The sequence below is a fragment of the Dendrobates tinctorius genome, unplaced genomic scaffold (assembly GCF_039654945.1).
Source record: "Dendrobates tinctorius isolate UK_male_01 unplaced genomic scaffold, ASM3965494v1 ptg000130l, whole genome shotgun sequence".
NCBI lineage: Eukaryota > Metazoa > Chordata > Amphibia > Anura > Dendrobatidae > Dendrobates > Dendrobates tinctorius.
This window is the reverse complement of record NW_027361798.1, coordinates 4,914,892-4,935,269: the sequence shown is the minus strand read 5'-3', so window position 1 is coordinate 4,935,269 and position 20,378 is coordinate 4,914,892. Positions and strand designations below refer to the sequence as shown.

Below are 20,378 nucleotides of genomic sequence, written 5' to 3'. Positions count from 1 at the left end.
AGAAGCACTGGTACGACAAGAACGCCCAGGAGCGGACCTACCAGGTGGGTCAAAAGGTGTGGGTGCTGGTCCCCGTACCAACGGATAAGCTTCAGGCAGCCTGGGAAGACCCATACGTCGTCCACCAACAGCTCAACCCGGTCACCTACGTGGTCACGCTTGACCATGCTCAGGGTAGGCGTAAGGCATTTCACGTCAACATGCTGAAAGCTCACCACGAACGTGAAGCTTGCGTCCTACCGGTCTGCAACCTGCTCGAGGATGGGGAGGAAGATCCCCTCCTGGACATGCTGGCCCAAGCCAAGGCCAATGGGTCCATTGAGGACATGGAGATAAGTGGTTTGTTAACCGTATCCCAGCGGTCGCAGTTGTTGGACACCCTGGGCCTCTTCCGGGCCATGTTCCGGGCCGACCTGGGAGGACGGAGTTAGCGGTTCATGAGGTGGACACCAGGAATCACGCCCCACTACTGCAAACACCTTATCGGATTTCTGAGGAGGTGCAACAGGTCATGCGCCAAGAGATCCAGGAGATGTTACAGCTGGGGGTGATTCGACGGTCCAAGAGTGCGTGGGCCTCACCTGTAGTTCTCGTGCCTAAAAAGGATTGCACCACCCGGTTCTGCGTGGACTACCGGGGGCTCAATGCCATCACAACCTCTGATGCACACCCGATGCTGTGCATCGAGGATCTGCTTGAGCGGTTGGCAAAAGCAAAATACATATCCATCATGGATTTGAGTCGGGGATAGTGGCAGATTCCCCTGAGGCGCAGGAGAAATCTGCCTTTATCACCCCCTTTGGACTGTGCGAGTCCACAATCATGCTCTTCGGCATGAAAAATGCCTCTGCCACGTTCCAGTGGATGGTCAACCACCTGCTCCGGGGACTGGAGGAGTACGCGGTGGCGTACTTGGATGACATTGCCATCTTCAGTTCCACCTGGGAGGAACACCTTCAGCATCTCCAGGAGGTGCTCAAGCGTCTTCACCAGGCAGGTCTGACTATCAAGCCGGGAAAGTGCCAGATGGGCATGAGCGAGGTCCATTACCTGGGGCACAGGGTAGGCGGGGGTTCCATGAGTCAGGAGCCAGAAAAGGTGGACGCAATCGTGTCCTGGCCCACCCCCAGGACCAAGAAACAGGTGAAGTGCTTCTTGGGCACTGCAGGGTACTATGGGCGGTTCGTGCAGGACTATAGCGCCCTTGCAAAACCCTTGACCCCCCTCACCAAGCAGAGGCTACCCAAAACAGTCAACTGGACAGATGGCTGTGAGGCAGCCTTCCAAGCTTTGAAAACAGCGTTGTGTGCTCTCCAGTGTTGAAAGCAGTCGACAGCAGTCGCCCATTCCTGCTCCAGACCGACACCAGCGAGTTTGGCCTCGGTGCTGTGCTCAGCCAGGTTGACTCAGGGAACCAGGAGCACCCCGTGTTGTACCTGAGCCGGAAACTTTTGCAGAGGGAAGTGGCATACTCCACCATCGAGAAGGAGTGCCTGGCCATGGTGTGGGCACTGCAACGCTTGCAGCCCTACCTGTACGGGCGCACCTTCACAGTGATAACCGACCACAACCCTCTGAGCTGGCTGCACACAGTGTCCGGAACCAACGGAAGGTTGCTCCGCTGGAGCCTTGCTCTTCAACAGTACGACTTTACCGTACAACACAAAACGGGCAGCGAACATGGTAATGCCGATGGGTTGTCCCGCCGGGGCAAACCCGCTGACTGACCTGAGGGTAAGGGGGATGCCGGAGAGCTGCGAGTTCCAAAGTGGAACTGAGAAAGTGGGATATACATAAATCCCCGCAGTTCGTAGAAGGTTGTTAGTAGTGGTGGGGCAAGCAAAATAATCCTCCGCGATAAATTGTCAGGGCAAGATTAGCTTGCTGTACATTTTGTCACATGGTGCCGGTGGTGGGATAACTAAGATAAGCCCCCACTGTGCCTGTGATAGCCGCGTGTCGGCAGTGCGTCGCATCCCTCCGTCCGCTGACATACCTGTGTCAGTGGTGGGTTTGTGACACCTGGGTCAGCAGGGGGCCACCAGCATGATTAGTCAGCAGTGTCAGTGTCCGTTGGTCCTCGGTGTCGGTCAGTCAGTGGTTTCTGTGGATCAGTTGTGTCAGTGTGTGGTGTCGGTCTGCAAGGTCGCTCGGTCAGCGGTGTCAGTCAGTGTGCAGTGTTAGCGATGTTGGTGTGCGGGGTCGGTCTGCGGAGTCTGTCTGCGGTGTGGGTCAGTGGTTTCTGTCAGTCTGCAGGGTCTGTCAGCGGTGTCGGTGTTGTCAGTCAGTGTGCGGTGTCGATCAGCTGTTTCTGTCGATCAGTGCTGTCACTGTGCGGTGTCAGTCAACGATGTCGGTGTGTGGTGTCAGTCAGCGGTGTTGGTCTGCGGTGTCAGTGCTGTTAGTTAGCGGTTTCTGTCAATCAGCAGTGTCAGTCAGCTGTGTCAGTCATTGCTGTCAGGCAGCGGTGTTAATCAGCGGTGTCGGTCTGCGGAGTCAGTGCAGTCAGTCAGCGGTGTCAGTGCGCGCTGTCAGTCAGTGGTGTTGGTTTGCGGTGTCAGTGCTGTCAGTCAACAGTGTTGGTGTCAGGGTGTTGGTCAGTGCTGTCGGTCAGCGGTGTCAGTGCTGTCAGTCAGCAGTGTCGTGTCAGGGTGTCGGTGAGTGCTGTCAGTCAGCGGTGTCGGTGTGCGGTGTCAGTCTGCGGTATCAGTGCTGTCAGTGGTTATGGTTTGCGGTGTCAGTCAGCAGTGTCGGTGTCAGTCAGTGCTGTCGGTCAGCGGTGTCAGTGCTGTCAGTCAGCGATGTCGGTGTCAGGGTGTCGGTCAGTGCTGTCGGTCAGCGGTTTCAGTGCTGTTGGTCAGCAGTGTCGGTCAGTGCTGTCGGTCAGCGGTGTCAGTGCTGTCAGTCAGTGCTGTTGGTCAGCGGTGTCAGTGCTGTCAGTCAGTGCTGTCGGTCAGCGGTGTCAGTGCTGTCGGTCAGCAGTGTCGGTCAGTGCTGTCGGTGTGCGGTGTTTGTGTGCGGTGTCAGTGCTGTCAGTCAGCGGTGTCAGTGCTGTCAGTCAGCGGTGTCAGTGCTGTCGGTCAGCAGTGTCGGTCAGTGCTGTCGGTCAGCGGTATCAGTGCTGTCAGTCAGCGGTGTCGGTGTTAGGGTGTAGGTCAGTGCTGTCTGTCAGCGGTGTCAGTGCTGTCAGTCAGCGGTGTTGGTGTCAGGGTGTCGGTCAGTGCTGTCGGTCAGCGGTGTCAGTGCTGTCAGTCAGCGGTGCCGGTGTGTGGAGTCACTCAGTGCTGTCGGTGTGCGGTGTCAGTCTGCGGTATCAGTGCTGTCGGTCAGCGGTGTCAGTGCTGTCAGTCAGTGGTGTTGGTTTGCGGTGTCAGTGCTGTCAGGGTGTCGGTCAGCGGTGTCAGTGCTGTCAGTCAGTGGTGTTGGTTTGCGGTGTCAGCGGTGTCAGTGCTGTCAGTCAGCAGTGTCGGTGTCAGGGTGTCGGTCAGCGGTGTCAGTGCTGTCAGTCAGTGGTGTTGGTTTGCGGTGTCAGTGCTGTCAGTCAGCAGTGTCGGTGTCAGGGTGTCGGTCAGCGGTGTCAGTGCTGTCAGTCAGTGCTGTCGTTCAGCGGTGTCAGTGCTGTCAGTCAGTGCTGTCGGTCAGCGGTGTCAGTGCTGTCGGTCAGCAGTGTCGGTCAGTGCTGTCGGTGTGCGGTGTCAGTGCTGTCAGTCAGTGCTGTCGGTGTGCGGTGTCAGTGCTGTCAGTCAGTGCTGTCGGTCAGCGGTGTCAGTGCTGTCAGTCAGCGGTGTCAGTGCTGTCGGTCAGCAGTGTCGGTCAGTGCTGTCAGTCAGCGGTGTCAGTGCTGTCAGTCAGCGGTGTCAGTGCTGTCAGTCAGCGGTGTCAGTGCTGTCGGTCAGCAGTGTCGGTCAGTGCTGTCGGTCAGCGGTGTCAGTGCTGTCGGTCAGTGCTGTCGGTCAGCAGTGTCGGTCAGTGCTGTCGGTCAGCGGTGTCAGTGCTGTCAGTCAGTGCTGTCGGTCAGCGGTGTCAGTGCTGTCCGTCAGCAGTGTCGGTCAGTGCTGTCGGTGTGCGGTGTTTGTGTGCGGTGTCAGTGCTGTCAGTCAGCGGTGTCAGTGCTGTCGGTCAGCAGTGTCGGTCAGTGGTATCAGTGCTGTCAGTCAGCGGTGTCAGTGCTGTCAGTCAGCGGTGTCAGTGCTGTCGGTCAGCAGTGTCAGTCAGTGCTGTCGGTCAGCGGTGTCAGTGCTGTCAGTCAGTGCTGTCGGTCAGCGGTGTCAGTGCTGTCGGTCAGCAGTGTCGGTCAGTGCTGTCGGTCAGCGGTGTCAGTGCTGTCAGTCAGTGCTGTCAGTCAGCGGTGTCAGTGCTGTCAGTCAGTGCTGTCGGTCAGCGGTGTCAGTGCTGTCAGTCAGTGCTGTCGGTCAGCGGTGTCAGTGCTGTCGGTCAGCAGTGTCGGTCAGTGCTGTCGGTCAGCGGTATCAGTGCTGTCAGTCAGCGGTGTCGGTGTTAGGGTGTCGGTCAGTGCTGTCGGTCAGCGGTGTCAGTGCTGTCAGTCAGCGGTGTTGGTGTCAGGGTGTCGGTCAGTGCTGTTGGTCAACGGTGTCAGTGCTGTCAGTCAGCGGTGCCGGTGTGTGGTGTCACTCAGTGCTGTCGGTGTGCGGTGTCAGTCTGCGGTATCAGTGCTGTCGGTCAGCGGTGTTGGTTTGCGGTGTCAGTGCTGTCAGGGTGTCGGTCAGCGGTGTCAGTGCTGTCAGTCAGTGGTGTTGGTTTGCGGTGTCAGTGCTGTCAGTCAGCAGTGTCGGTGTCAGGGTGTCGGTCAGCGGTGTCAGTGCTGTCAGTCAGTGCTGTCGGTCAGCGGTGTCAGTGCTGTCAGTGCTGTCGGTCAGCGGTGTCAGTCAGCAGTGTCGGTCAGTGCTGTCGGTCAGCGGTGTCAGTGCTGTCAGTCAGCGGTGTCAGTGCTGTCGGTCAGCAGTGTCGGTCAGTGCTGTCAGTCAGCGGTGTCAGTGCTGTCGGTCAGCAGTGTCGGTCAGTGCTGTCAGTCAGCGGTGTCAGTGCTGTCAGTCAGCGGTGTCAGTGCTGTCAGTCAGCGGTGTCAGTGCTGTCGGTCAGCAGTGTCGGTCAGTGCTGTCGGTCAGCGGTGTCAGTGCTGTCAGTCAGTGCTGTCGGTCAGCGGTGTCAGTCAGTGCTGTCGGTCAGCGGTGTCAGTCAGTGCTGTCGGTCAGCAGTGTCGGTGAGTGCTGTCAGTGTGCGGTGTTGGTGTGCGGTGTCAGTCAGCGGTGTCAGTGCTGTCGGTCAGCAGTGCTGTCGGTCAGCGGTGTCAGTGCTGTCAGTCAGCGGTGTTGGTGTCAGGGTGTCGGTCAGTGCTGTCAGTCAGCGGTGCCGGTGTGTGGTGTCACTCAGTGCTGTCGGTCAGCGGTGTCAGTGCTGTCAGTCAGTGGTGTTGGTTTGCGGTGTCAGTGCTGTCAGTCAGTGGTGTCGGTCAGCGGTGTCAGTGCTGTCGGTCAGCGGTGTCAGTGCTGTCGGTCAGCGGTGTCAGTGCTGTCAGTCAGCGGTGTCAGTGCTGTCAGTCAGTGCTGTCAGTCAGCGGTGTCAGTGCTGTCAGTGCTGTCAGTCAGTGGTGTCAGTGCTATCAGTCAGTGCTGTCAGTCAGCGGTGTCAGTGCTGTCAGTCAGCGGTGTCAGTGCTGTCAGTCAGCGGTGTCAGTGCTGTCAGTCAGTGCTGTCAGTCAGCGGTGTCAGTGCTGTCAGTCAGCGGTGTCAGTGCTGTCAGTCAGTGCTGTCAGTCAGCGGTGTCAGTGCTGTCAGTCAGTGGTGTTGGTTTGCGGTGTCAGTGCTGTCAGTCAGTGGTGTCGGTCAGCGGTGTCAGTGCTGTCGGTCAGCGGTGTCAGTGCTGTCGGTCAGCGGTGTCAGTGCTGTCGGTCAGCGGTGTCAGTGCTGTCAGTCAGTGCTGTCGGTCAGCGGTGTCAGTGCTGTCAGTCAGTGGTGTTGGTTTGCGGTGTCAGTGCTGTCAGTCAGTGGTGTCGGTCAGCGGTGTCAGTGCTGTCGGTCAGCGGTGTCAGTGCTGTCGGTCAGCGGTGTCAGTGCTGTCGGTCAGCGGTGTCAGTGCTGTCAGTCAGTGCTGTCAGTCAGCGGTGTCAGTGCTGTCAGTCAGTGGTGTTGGTTTGCGGTGTCAGTGCTGTCAGTCAGTGGTGTCGGTCAGCGGTGTCAGTGCTGTCGGTCAGCGGTGTCAGTGCTGTCGGTCAGCGGTGTCAGTGCTGTCGGTCAGCGGTGTCAGTGCTGTCAGTCAGTGCTGTCGGTCAGCGGTGTCAGTGCTGTCAGTCAGTGCTGTCAGTCAGCGGTGTCAGTGCTGTCAGTCAGTGCTGTCAGTCAGCGGTGTCAGTGCTGTCAGTCAGTGCTGTCAGTCAGCGGTGTCAGTGCTGTCAGTCAGTGCTGTCAGTCAGCGGTGTCAGTGCCGTCAGTCAGTGCTGTCAGTCAGCGGTGTCAGTGCTGTCAGTCAGCGGTGTCAGTGCTGTCAGTCAGCGGTGTCAGTGCTGTCGGTCAGCGGTGTCAGTGCTGTCAGTCAGTGCTGTCAGTCAGCGGTGTCAGTGCTGTCGGTCAGCGGTGTCAGTGCTGTCGGTCAGCGGTGTCAGTGCTGTCGGTCAGCGGTGTCAGTGCTGTCAGTCAGCGGTGTCAGTGCTGTCAGTCAGCGGTGTCAGTGCTGTCAGTCAGTGCTGTCAGTCAGCGGTGTCAGTGCTGTCAGTCAGTGCTGTCAGTCAGCGGTGTCAGTGCTGTCAGTCAGCGGTGTCAGTGCTGTCGGTCAGCGGTGTCAGTGCTGTCGGTCAGCGGTGTCAGTGCTGTCAGTCAGCGGTGTCAGTGCTGTCAGTCAGTGCTGTCAGTCAGCGGTGTCAGTGCTGTCAGTCAGTGCTGTCAGTCAGCGGTGTCAGTGCTGTCAGTCAGCGGTGTCAGTGCTGTCAGTCAGCGGTGTCAGTGCTGTCGGTCAGCGGTGTCAGTGCTGTCGGTCAGCGGTGTCAGTGCTGTCAGTCAGTGCTGTCAGTCAGCGGTGTCAGTGCTGTCAGTCAGTGCTGTCAGTCAGCGGTGTCAGTGCTGTCAGTCAGTGCTGTCAGTCAGCGGTGTCAGTGCTGTCAGTCAGTGCTGTCAGTCAGCGGTGTCAGTGCTGTCAGTCAGCGGTGTCAGTGCTGTCAGTCAGCGGTGTCAGTGCTGTCAGTCAGTGCTGTCAGTCAGCGGTGTCAGTGCTGTCAGTCAGTGCTGTCAGTGCGGGTCCTTTGGGTGACACACGGACACTATCACACAGCAGTGCGGACCCCGTGCACACTGCCGCATACGGTGTGACAGGAGACGGTGAGGTGAGCGGGGATCGGCGCAGCGGTCAGGACGGAGGAGGTTTCTCTTTTCCTGCAGCTCTTGGCCCAGGATTGTGGGAGGCGAGAGAACGAGTCACACAGGTCATGGCTGGCTCCAGCAGAGGGCGCTGCCGCCTCCAGCACGAGCTGCCGCCCGGATCCTGGAGGGTGACGGTGGGCTCGGACATCGCCGGGCTCCGGGCTCTGCAGCTCGTCCTCTGGAGACTGCGGCCGTTACCCTGCGCTGCCCACATCTGGACGCCTCGCCACAGGATGGCGCTGCACATGGCATCTGCACAGGCTGAGGTAAGCTGCGGCACGGGAAGGGTTAACCCCGCCCCTGCCCAAAACCCTCACACCTGTCCTCATCATAACCCTCCTGCCCGCGGGGACCGGCTCTACACAACGCTGGCACTCCGCCACCTGGAGTAACAGCTGCTGCGCACCATGGGGAAAGGGGTAATAACAGCGGCACAGCCAGAGCCTCCCGGTGCAGCGCGCTCCCGGGAACGTGAAGGGTTAAAGCCAGGCTAGTGCTAGGGGCGGGCACCCAGTACCGGAGCGAGCAGCGAGCTACGTGTGACCGGTGACCGGGGGTTATAGATGGAGGATAGACGGCAGTACCGGACCGAGCAGCGAGCTACGTGTGACCGGTGACCGGGGTTATAGATGGAGGATAGACGGCAGTACCGGAGCGAGCAGCGAGCTACGTGTGACCGGTGACCGCGGATATAGATGGAGGATAGACGGCAGTACCGGAGCGAGCAGCGAGCTACGTGTGACCGGTGACCGGGGGTTATAGATGGAGGATAGACGGCAGTACCGGAGCGAGCAGCGAGCTACGTGTGACCGGTGACCGGGGATATAGATGGAGGATAGACGGCAGTACCGGACCGAGCAGCGAGCTACGTGTGACCGGTGACCGGGGATATAGATGGAGGATAGACGGCAGTACCGGACCGAGCAGCGAGCAACGTGTGACCGGTGACCGCGGATATAGATGGAGGATAGACGGCAGTACCGGACCGAGCAGCGAGCTACGTGTGACCGGTGACCGGGGTTATAGATGGAGGATAGACTGCAGTACCGGAGCGAGCAGCGAGCTACGTGTGACCGGTGACCACGGATATAGATGGAGGATAGACGGCAGTACCGGAGCGAGCAGCGAGCTACGTGTGACCGGTGACCGCGGATATAGATGGAGGATAGACGGCAGTACCGGAGCGAGCTACGTGTGACCGGTGACCACGGATATAGATGGAGGATAGACGGCAGTACCGGAGCGAGCAGCGAGCTACGTGTGACCGGTGACCGCGGATATAGATGGAGGATAGACGGCAGTACCGGACCGAGCAGCGAGCTACGTGTGACCGGTGACCGTGGATATAGATGGAGGATAGACGGCAGTACCGGAGCGAGCAGCGAGCTACGTGTGACCGGTGACCGCGGATATAGATGGAGGATAGACGGCAGTACCGGACCGAGCAGCGAGCTACGTGTGACCGGTGACCGTGGATATAGATGGAGGATAGACGGCAGTACCGGACCGAGCAGCGAGCTACGTGTGACCGGTGACCGCGGATATAGATGGAGGATAGACGGCAGTACCGGACCGAGCAGCGAGCTACGTGTGACCGGTGACCGTGGATATAGATGGAGGATAGACGGCAGTACCGGAGCGAGCAGCGAGCTACGTGTGACCGGGGATATAGATGGAGGATAGACGGCAGTACCGGAGCGAGCAGCGAGCTACGTGTGACCGGTGACCGGGGATATAGATGGAGGATAGACGGCAGTACCGGAGCGAGCAGCGAGCTACGTGTGACCGGGGATATAGATGGAGGATAGACGGCAGTACCGGAGCGAGCAGCGAGCTACGTGTGACCGGTGACCGGGGATATAGATGGAGGATAGACGGCAGTACCGGAGCGAGCAGCGAGCTACGTGTGACCGGGGATATAGATGGAGGATAGACGGCAGTACCGGAGCGAGCAGCGAGCTACGTGTGACCGGTGACCGGGGTTATAGATGGAGGATAGACGGCAGTACCGGACCGAGCAGCGAGCTACGTGTGACCGGTGACCGCGGATATAGATGGAGGATAGACGGCAGTACCGGACCGAGCAGCGAGCTACGTGTGACCGGTGACCGCGGATATAGATGGAGGATAGACGGCAGTACCGGACCGAGCAGCGAGCTACGTGTGACCGGTGACCGTGGATATAGATGGAGGATAGACGGCAGTACCGGAGCGAGCAGCGAGCTACGTGTGACCGGGGATATAGATGGAGGATAGACGGCAGTACCGGAGCGAGCAGCGAGCTACGTGTGACCGGTGACCGGGGTTATAGATGGAGGATAGACGGCAGTACCGGAGCGAGCAGCGAGCTACGTGTGACCGGGGATATAGATGGAGGATAGACGGCAGTACCGGAGCGAGCAGCGAGCTACGTGTGACCGGTGACCGCGGATATAGATGGAGGATAGACGGCAGTACCGGACCGAGCAGCGAGCTACGTGTGACCGGTGACCGTGGATATAGATGGAGGATAGACGGCAGTACCGGAGCGAGCAGCGAGCTACGTGTGACCGGGGATATAGATGGAGGATAGACGGCAGTACCGGAGCGAGCAGCGAGCTACGTGTGACCGGTGACCGGGGATATAGATGGAGGATAGACGGCAGTACCGGAGCGAGCAGCGAGCTACGTGTGACCGGTGACCGGGGTTATAGATGGAGGATAGACGGCAGTACCGGAGCGAGCAGCGAGCTACGTGTGACCGGTGACCGGGGATATAGATGGAGGATAGACGGCAGTACCGGAGCGAGCAGCGAGCTACGTGTGACCGGTGACCGGGGATATAGATGGAGGATAGACGGCAGTACCGGACCGAGCAGCGAGCTACGTGTGACCGGTGACCGGGGGTTATAGATGGAGGATAGACGGCAGTACTGGAGCGAGCAGCGAGCTACGTGTGACCGGTGACCGGGGTTATAGATGGAGGATAGACGGCAGTACCGGAGCGAGCAGCGAGCTACGTGTGACCGGTGACCGGGGGTTATAGATGGAGGATAGACGGCAGTACCGGAGCGAGCAGCGAGCTACGTGTGACCGGGGATATAGATGGAGGATAGACGGCAGTACCGGAGCGAGCAGCGAGCTACGTGTGACCGGTGACCGGGGTTATAGATGGAGGATAGACGGCAGTACCGGAGCGAGCAGCGAGCTACGTGTGACCGGTGACCGGGGGTTATAGATGGAGGATAGACGGCAGTACCGGAGCGAGCAGCGAGCTACGTGTGACCGGGGATATAGATGGAGGATAGACGGCAGTACCGGAGCGAGCAGCGAGCTACGTGTGACCGGGGTTATAGATGGAGGATAGACGGCAGTACCGGAGCGAGCTACGTGTGACCGGTGACCGGGGATATAGATGGAGGATAGACGGCAGTACCGGAGCGAGCAGCGAGCTACGTGTGACCGGTGACCGGGGTTATAGATGGAGGATAGACAGCAGTACTGGACCGAGCAGCGAGCTACGTGTGACCGGTGACCGGGGATATAGATGGAGGATAGACGGCAGTACCGGAGCGAGCAGCGAGCTACGTGTGACCGGTGACCGCGGATATAGATGGAGGATAGACGGCAGTACCGGAGCGAGCAGCGAGCTACGTGTGACCGGTGACCAGGGGTTATAGATGGAGGATAGACGGCAGTACCGGACCGAGCAGCGAGCTACGTGTGACCGGTGACCGCGGATATAGATGGAGGATAGACGGCCGTACCGGAGCGAGCAGCGAGCTACGTGTGACCGGTGACCACGGATATAGATGGAGGATAGACGGCAGTACCGGAGCGAGCAGCGAGCTACGTGTGACCGGTAACCACGGATATAGATGGAGGATAGACGGCAGTACCGGACCGAGCAGCGAGCTACGTGTGACCGGTGACCACGGATATAGATGGAGGATAGACGGCAGTACCGGACCAAGCAGCGAGCTACGTGTGACCGGTAACCACGGATATAGATGGAGGATAGACGGCAGTACCGGACCGAGCAGCGAGCTACGTGTGACCGGTGACCACGGATATAGATGGTGGATAGACGGCAGTACCGGACCGAGCAGCGAGCTACGTGTGACCGGTGACCACGGATATAGATGGAGGATAGACGGCAGTACCGGACCGAGCAGCGAGCTACGTGTGACCGGTGACCACGGATATAGATGGAGGATAGACGGCAGTACCGGACCGAGTAGCGAGCTACGTGTGACCGGTAACCACGTATATAGATGGAGGATAGACGGCAGTACCGGACCGAGCAGCGAGCTACGTGTGACCGGTGACCACGGATATAGATGGTGGATAGACGGCAGTACCGGACCGAGCAGCGAGCTACGTGTGACCGGTAACCACGGATATCGATGGAGGATAGACGGCAGTACCGGACCGAGCAGCGAGCTACGTGTGACCGGTGACCACGGATATAGATGGAGGATAGACGGCAGTACCGGACCGAGCAGCGAGCTACGTGTGACCGGTGACCACGGATATAGATGGAGGATAGACGGCAGTACCGGACCGAGCAGCGAGCTACGTGTGACCGGTGACCACGGATATAGATGGAGGATAGACGGCAGTACCGGACCGAGCAGCGAGCTACGTGTGACCGGTGACCACGGATATAGATGGTGGATAGACGGCAGTACCGGACCGAGCAGCGAGCTACGTGTGACCGGTAACCACGGATATCGATGGAGGATAGACGGCAGTACCGGACCGAGCAGCGAGCTACGTGTGACCGGTGACCACGGATATAGATGGAGGATAGACGGCAGTACCGGACCGAGCAGCGAGCTACGTGTGACCGGTGACCACGGATATAGATGGAGGATAGACGGCAGTACCGGACCGAGCAGCGAGCTACGTGTGACCGGTGACCACGGATATAGATGGAGGATAGACGGCAGTACCGGACCGAGCAGCGAGCTACGTGTGACCGGTAACCACGGATATAGATGGAGGATAGACGGCAGTACCGGACCGAGCAGCGAGCTACGTGTGACCGGTGACCACGGATATAGATGGAGGATAGACGGCAGTACCGGTCCGAGCAGCGAGCTACGTGTGACCGGTGGCCGTGAGTAGTGGAGGTTTTTTGATCCGGGACTTGTCGGCCTCACCCCAGTTTCCCATCCCCCGCCCCGTCCGACACTCGCAGTTTCCATTCTGTTTACATTTTTTTGTATACGGCGTCATGAGGACAAGTCCCAGATCTCTGCAGCGACGGTTCGTCCGTGCTACGACACTGCCATATATACAGGGAAGTCTGGACCGGGCGTCAGTAACAGTCAGGGGCTCCTAACCACCCTGCCGGCTCTATAGTACCATGTGGGAGTAATTTCTCTGTGTTTTCAAGATCTCTGCTTGCTGTTAGTAAATGCAGCTAGAGTTCATCCTGGCACTGCCTGCTCTCACAACACATTATGGCAGCCTGATACATTGTAACAAATTATCAGCTGTGAAATTATCTGCAGCTTCTGGATGTTTTCATTCACTGAGAGCAAGCAAACTTCTCAGAATTTATGTTGAAATTGTCAGATTTCCTGTTCGCCAGGATTAGAAGTGGGGGTGACCTCTGCAGCGGGGCGACGTACTGTGCACCAGGGGCATCTTACTCCAAAGAAGATTGACATACGGATCACCCCGCACACAGTGTCTGATGTATGGAGCACCCTGATCACCTCGCACACAATGTCTGCTGTATGGAGCACCAGATCACCCCGCACACAATGTCTGCCATATGGATCACCCCGCACACAGTGCTTGCTGTATTAAGCACTTGATAATCTTGCACGCAATGTCTTCCGTATGGAGCACACCAATTACCTCGCACACAATCTGACGTTTGTTGCACCCTGTTCACCGCACAGAGAATGTCTACCTTATGGAGCGCCCGATCACCCCGCACAGAATGTCTGCTGTTCAGATCACCCTACACACAGTGTCTGCCGTACTGAGCATCCCGATCACCCTACATACAATGTCTGCCGTACTGAGCATCCCGATCACCCTGCACACAGTGTCTGCTGTACTGAGCACTCGGGTACATGGGAATCGCTGAGGGGCGGCACGAGGAGCTGGGACCCTGAGCCTGTAATTTGTGTTCATATGTCAGTGTGCTACGCAGATTCACACACACTCAGTGGAACTACACCGCTCCTATCACCGCTCTGCACACACTTGGTACAGCTACACCGCTCCTGTCACTGCCCTGCACACACTCGGTGCAACTACATCTCCTATGGCCACTCCGCACACACTCGGTGCAGCTACACCGCTCCTGTTACCGCTCCTCACACACTCGGTACAACTACATCTATAGCCACTCCGCACATACTCGGTGCAGCTACAGTGCTCCTATCACTGCTCCGCACACACTCGGTGCAGCTACATCGCTCCTATCATTGCTCCGCAAACACTCGATGCAGCTACACCTCTCCTGTCATCGCTCCGCACATACTCGGTGCAGCTACAGCGCTCCTGTCATCGCTCCACACACACTCGGTGCAGCTACAGCGCTCCTATCATCGCTCCACACACACTCGGTGCAGCTACAGCGCTCCTATCACCGCTCCGCACACACTCGGTGCAGCTACAGCGCTCCTATCATTGCTCCGCACACACTCGGTGCAGCTACACCTCTCCTGTCATCGCTCCACACACACTCGGTGCAGCTACAGCGCTCCTATCACCGCTCCGCACACACTCGGTGCAGCTACAGCGCTCCTATCACCGCTCCGCACACACTCGGTGCAGCTACAGCGCTCCTATCATCGCTCCACACACACTCGGTGCAGCTACAGCGCTCCTATCACCGCTCCGCACACACTCGGTGCAGCTACAGCGCTCCTATCATTGCTCCGCACACACTCGGTGCAGCTACACCTCTCCTGTCACCGCTCCGCACACACTCGGTGCAGCTACAGCGCTCCTATCACCGCTCCGCACACACTCGGTGCAGATACAGCGCTCCTATCACCGCTCCGCACATACTCGGTGCAGCTACAGCGATGCTATCACCGCTCCGAAAACACACTCGGTGCAGCTACATCGCTCCTATCATTGCTCTGCACACACTCGGTCCAGCTACACCTCTCCTGTCATCGCTCCGCACACACTTGGTGCAGCTACACCACTCCTGTCATCGCTCCGCACATACTCGGTGCAGCTACAGCGCTCCTATCACCGCTCCGCACACACTCGGTGCAGCTACAGCACTCCTATCACCGCTCCGCACACACTCGGTGCAGCTACAGCGCTCCTGTCATCGCTCCGCACACACTCGGTGCAGCTACAGCGCTCCTATCACCGCTCCGCACACACTCGGTGCAGCTACAGCGCTCCTATCACCGCTCCGCACACACTCGGTGCAGCTACAGCTCTGCGATCACCGCTCCACACACACTCGGTGCAGCTACAGCGCTCCTATCACTGCTCCGCACACACTCGGTGCAGCTACATCGCTCCTATCATTGCTCTGCACTCACTCGGTGCAGCTACAGCGCTCCTATCATTGCTCTGCACACACTCGGTGCAGCTACACCACTCCTGTCATCGCTCCGCACATACTCGGTGCAGCTACAGCGCTCCTATCACCGCTCCGCACACACTCGGTGCAGCTACAGCACTCCTATCACCGCTCCGCACACACTCGGTGCAGCTACAGCGCTCCTGTCATCGCTCCGCACACACTCGGTGCAGCTACAGCGCTCCTATCACCGCTCCGCACACACTCGGTGCAGCTACAGCGCTCCTATCACCGCTCCGCACACACTCGGTGCAGCTACAGCTCTGCGATCACCGCTCCACACACACTCGGTGCAGCTACAGCGCTCCTATCACTGCTCCGCACACACTCGGTGCAGCTACATCGCTCCTATCATTGCTCTGCACTCACTCGGTGCAGCTACAGCGCTCCTATCATTGCTCTGCACACACTCGGTGCAGCTACACCACTCCTGTCATCGCTCCGCACACACTCGGTGCAGCTACACCGCTCTGCACACACGGTGCAGCTGCCCCGCTCCTGTCACCGCTCCGCACACACTCCGTGCAGCTACACCACTCCTGTCATCGCTCCGCACACACTCGGTGCAGCTACACCGCTCCTGTCATCACTCTGCACACACTCGGTGCAGCTACAGCGCTCCTATCATTGCTCTGCACACACTCGGTGCAGCTACAGCGCTCCTATCATTGCTCTGCACACACTCGGTGCAGCTATACCACTCCTGTCACCGCTCCGCACACGCTCGGTACAGCTACACCGCTCCTGTCATCTCTCCGCACACACTCAGTGCAGCTACACCGCTCCTGTCATCGCTCCGCACACGCTCGGTGCAGCTACAGCGCTCCTGTCATTGCTCTGCACACACTCGGTGCAGTTTCACCTTTCCTGTCATCGCTCCGCATAGACTTGGTGCAGCTACACCGCACCTGTCATCGCTCCGCACATACTCGGCGCAGCTTCACCTCTACTGTTACCGCTCCGCACACACTCAGTGCAGCTACACCACTCCTGTCACCGCTCTGCACACACTCAGTGCAGCTTCACCTCTACTGTTATCGCTCCGCACACACTCGGCGCAGCTTCACCTCTACTGTTACCGCTCCGCACACACTCAGTGCAGCTACACCGCTCCTGTCATCGCTCCGCACATACTCGGCGGCGCAGCTTCACCTCTACTGTTACTGCTCCGCACACACTCAGTGCAGCTACACCGCTCCTGTCATCGCTCCGCACATACTCGGCGGCGCAGCTTCACCTCTACTGTTACCGCTCCGCACACACTCAGTGCAGCTACACCACTCCTGTCACCACTCCGCACACGCTCGGTGCAGCTACAGCGCTCCTGTCATCGCTCCGCACACACTCGGTGCAGCTTCACCTTTCCTGTCATTGCTCTGCATAGACTTGGTGCAGCTACACCGCACCTGTCATCGCTCCGCACACTCGGCGCAGCTTCACCTCTACTGTTACCGCTCCGCACACACTCAGTGCAGCTACACCACTCCTGTCACCGCTCTGCACACACTCAGTGCAGCTTCACCTCTACTGTTATCGCTCCGCACACACTCGGCGCAGCTTCACCTCTACTGTTACCGCTCCGCACACACTCAGTGTAGCTACACCGCTCCTGTCATCGCTCCACATAGACTTGGTGCAGCTACACCGCTCCTGTCTCCGCTCTGCACACACTCAGTGCAGCTTTACCTCTACTGTTACCGCTCCGCGCACACTCGGTGCAGCTCCTACATTCGCTGTGTACACCATCATGGCGCTGACGCTCCTCTTCTCTTGTAGAAGAAGCCGGAGAAGGAGAAGGACGAGGAGAGTGAGGATGAGAGTGAGGTGCTGGAGGAGAGCCCCTGCGGCCGCTGGCACAAGAGGAAGGAACAGGTGTGTGATTACCGGACGTCCCCTTTAATAGCGAAGTATACGGGGTTTCCAGAATCTTGTGGTGACAATGGTCCCACCGCCGTCCATGATGAATCCACCCATTATATCAGTCCGTGGCATCATCCGGCATGACCAAGGCTCCACGTGACGCCGGCAGCCCTGGCTGATCCCGGGTACTGGGGTCACGTCCTCAGAGCCATGGTCAGGCTGTACACAGGAGCAGGACATTGTCTCGTGCGGGCCGGTTCCGGAGGATTATGGCGCTGACGACAGTGACGCACTGCCACGTAGTGCCACAGGTGGTGCCAAGGGAGACCACCTCCTCCGGAGCAGGAGAGCGATCGTGCACGTGGGGTCATACACTGACCACATTATGGGATGCCAGGCAGCTGTGATCTCAGTGTAGCCTTTTCTCCAGTATATTATGAGTTAGTGTCTGTATGTACCGCACTGTGCGTATATAATGGCGCCGGTGTCTGTGTAAACATCCAGATGTATATTCTACTCAACTGTGTAAAATGTACACGATGATCCGGGAATCTCCGGCCTCTGCACTTCGTCACACAGGACAGATCAGGCGGTGACCATCGGACATTATTCCATTTTATTTAGCAGATTACCAAATTTAGAAACTGACGGCAGCCACAAATCTCAGGACGGATAAGAAAAGGCTGGAGAAGTAAGTGGTACAGTATGAGCGTGTCAGAGAGGCAGAGTCTCCCAGGAGCAAAGATGGTCAGAGGTCACTGATCTGTCACAACTGCAGCTAAAAACTGTGGAACAATTACAGAAAATGTTCCTCAACATCAAACCGCAAAGACTGCAAATAATATCCTCCATCTACAGCCCAAGAAATCGTCAGTGGATCCAGAGATTGTGGAGAAATTCATGTACACAAGGGGCAATGCCGACGCTCAGCATGGGAGGCTCGTCATCTCCGGCCGAGGGCCACACTGCATCGTATACAGCCATGATGGGCTCAGGAATAATCCAGAAGTCATCATCTGTGATCACAGGTCACCGTACAATCCACAATTGTAAGTGACGGCTCCATCATGTGGGGAAAAAACAAATATCCACACAATCCAGTAACGCTGCCATCCTCTCTGAGCCGAAGATAATGGACAGATGCAAAATGGAAAACTGTTCTGTGATCGGAGGAATCAGAATGTGAAATCACGGAAGCCCCAGACACTCTGACCTGCGGACTCAGGAGAGGGGCCGTCCGGCTAGCTGTCGAGGAGAGGGGCCGTTCGTGCTTGCTATCGAGGAGAGGGGCCGTCCGCCTTGCTATCGAGGAGAGGGGCCGTCCGGGCTTGCTATCGAGGAGAGGGACCGTCCGGGCTTGCTATCGAGGAGAGGGGCCGTCCGGGCTTGCTATCGAGGAGAGGGGCCGTCCGGGCTTGCTATCGAGGAGAGGGGCCGTCCGGGCTTGCTATCGAGGAGAGGGGCCGTCCGGGCTTGCTATCGAGGAGAGGGGCCGTCCGGGCTTGCTATCGAGGAGAGGGGCCGTCCGGGCTTGCTATCGAGGAGAGGGGCCGTCCGGGCTTGCTATCGAGGAGAGGGGCCGTCCGGGCTTGCTATCGAGGAGAGGGGCCGTCCGGGCTTGCTATCGAGGAGAGGGGCCGTCCGGGCTTGCTATCGAGGAGAGGGGCCGTCCGGGCTTGCTATCGAGGAGAGGGGCCGTCCGGGCTTGCTATCGAGGAGAGGGGCCGTCCGGGCTTGCTATCGAGGAGAGGGGCCGTCCGGGCTTGCTATCGAGGAGAGGGGCCGTCCGGGCTTGCTATCGAGGAGAGGGGCCGTCCGGGCTTGCTATCGAGGAGAGGGGCCGTCCGGGCTTGCTATCGAGGAGAGGGGCCGTCCGGGCTTGCTATCGAGGAGAGGGGCCGTCCACCTTGCTATCGAGGAGAGGGGGCGTCCGGGCTTGCTATCGAGGAGAGGGGCCGTCCGGGCTTGCTATCGAGGAGAGGGGCCGTCCGGGCTTGCTATCGAGGAGAGGGGCCGTCCGGGCTTGCTATCGAGGAGAGGGGCCGTCCGGGCTTGCTATCGAGGAGAGGGGCCGTCCGGGCTTGCTATCGAGGAGAGGGGCCGTCCGGGCTTGCTATCGAGGAGAGGGGCCGTCCGGGCTTGCTATCGAGGAGAGGGGCCGTCCACCTTGCTATCGAGGAAAGGGGCCGTCCGGGCTTGCTATCGAGGAGAGGGGCCATCCGGGCTTGCTATCGAGGAGAGGGGCCGTCCACCTTGCTATCGAGGAGAGGGGGGCCGTCCGGGCTTGCTATCGAGGAGAGGGGGGCCGTCCGGGCTTGCTATCGGGGAGAGAGGCCGTCCGGGCTTGCTGTCAGCGCACATTTCTGCATCTCTGATGTATGGGGGCATCCGTGCCTATGGCAGCGGCAGCACAGGTGAGAGGCGCCATCAATGCCGAGCTTTATATAGAGGGGTAAGGGTATGTTTCCACGGTCAATAAACGCTGTGGGTTGGACGCTCCGTACAGCCGCAGCGTCCAGATGTTACAGCATAGTGGAGGGGATTTGAAATCCCATCTCCACTAAACATGCTGCGACAACCCGCGGCTTCCCTGCGTATACGCACGTGCGGAGCGTCTTTCCAGACCGCAGCATGTCTGTCTGTTGTGGAGACGCTCAGTCACCCGTACAATGTATAGGACGCGGTGAATCCGCACGGTTCAGTGAACACATGCGGAATCATTGCGCGTATAAAAGCCGGCAGCGCTGTGGACGTGTGCTTCTCCAATGCGCTGCCGGATACTGACCGTGGAGACATCCCCTCTGCTTAGAACAACATGTTACGCATGCGGCGCTACAGGGCTGCACCACTTTCCCCAAAGGCCGCTCCCCTCTGCTGTGCTCCTCACTGGGTTTCACAAGTGGCCGGGGCTCCTGGCATCATCTGCCTAGAACTAGCCCACTAGGACCCTCACCTGTGTGTCTCTGTGCTCCTCCGTCTGCTCCTGGCCGGCATCTACCTCCATTCTGTCCTGCGGCCGCCAGTGCCCCAAGTCCTCGCCCCACACCTGTCTTATTTCTACAGCATCAATGCCCGGGATCCATGAGCCCACTTGGACCCGGAATCCTTGAGCCCTCCTGGACCCGGGATCCTTGAGCCCTCCTGGACCCGGGATCCTTGAGCCCTCCTGGACCCGGGATCCTTGAGCCCTCCTGGACCCGGGATCCTTGAGCCCTCCTGGACCCGGGATCCTTGAGCCCACCTGGACCCGGGATCCTTGAGCCCACCTGGACCCGGGATCCTTGAAGCCACCTGGACGCAGGATCCTTGAGCCCACCTGGACCCGGGATCCTTGAGTATCCACCTGAAGTATCCACCTCACAAGGAGACCCGAACACAACATCTGCTCCCTCCAGAGGACAGCGATAAACCCATCCTGCCTCCATCACAGCGGCATGAAAGAGTCTGGGGACAGTGGGGGGACGGGGCCCGAGGGAGGCAGTGGGGCGGGGTTGGTCCAGGGCACAGTGGTGGTGGGGGGGACGGGGCCCAGGCACAGTGGTGGCGGGGGGGACGGGGCCCAGGCACAGTGGTGGCGGGGGGGACGGGGCCCAGGC

General features: G+C 59.0%; 1 protein-coding gene across 3 annotated transcripts in view; it reads left to right on the top strand.

The window, feature by feature from the left end:
• The first annotated feature begins 7,373 nt into the window (after window positions 1–7,373).
• Window positions 7,374–20,378, top strand: part of NRBP2 (nuclear receptor binding protein 2) — a 220,915-nt gene continuing 207,910 nt past the window's right edge. For 2 of the 3 annotated variants that reach the window (XM_073543299.1, XM_073543297.1), the window contains exons 1-2: window positions 7,374–7,636; window positions 16,699–16,794. In XM_073543299.1, the coding sequence (XP_073399400.1) occupies window positions 7,436–7,636; window positions 16,699–16,794 (297 nt within the window). In that variant the 5' untranslated portion in view covers window positions 7,374–7,435. The other variant, XM_073543300.1, reaches the window with a different exon arrangement.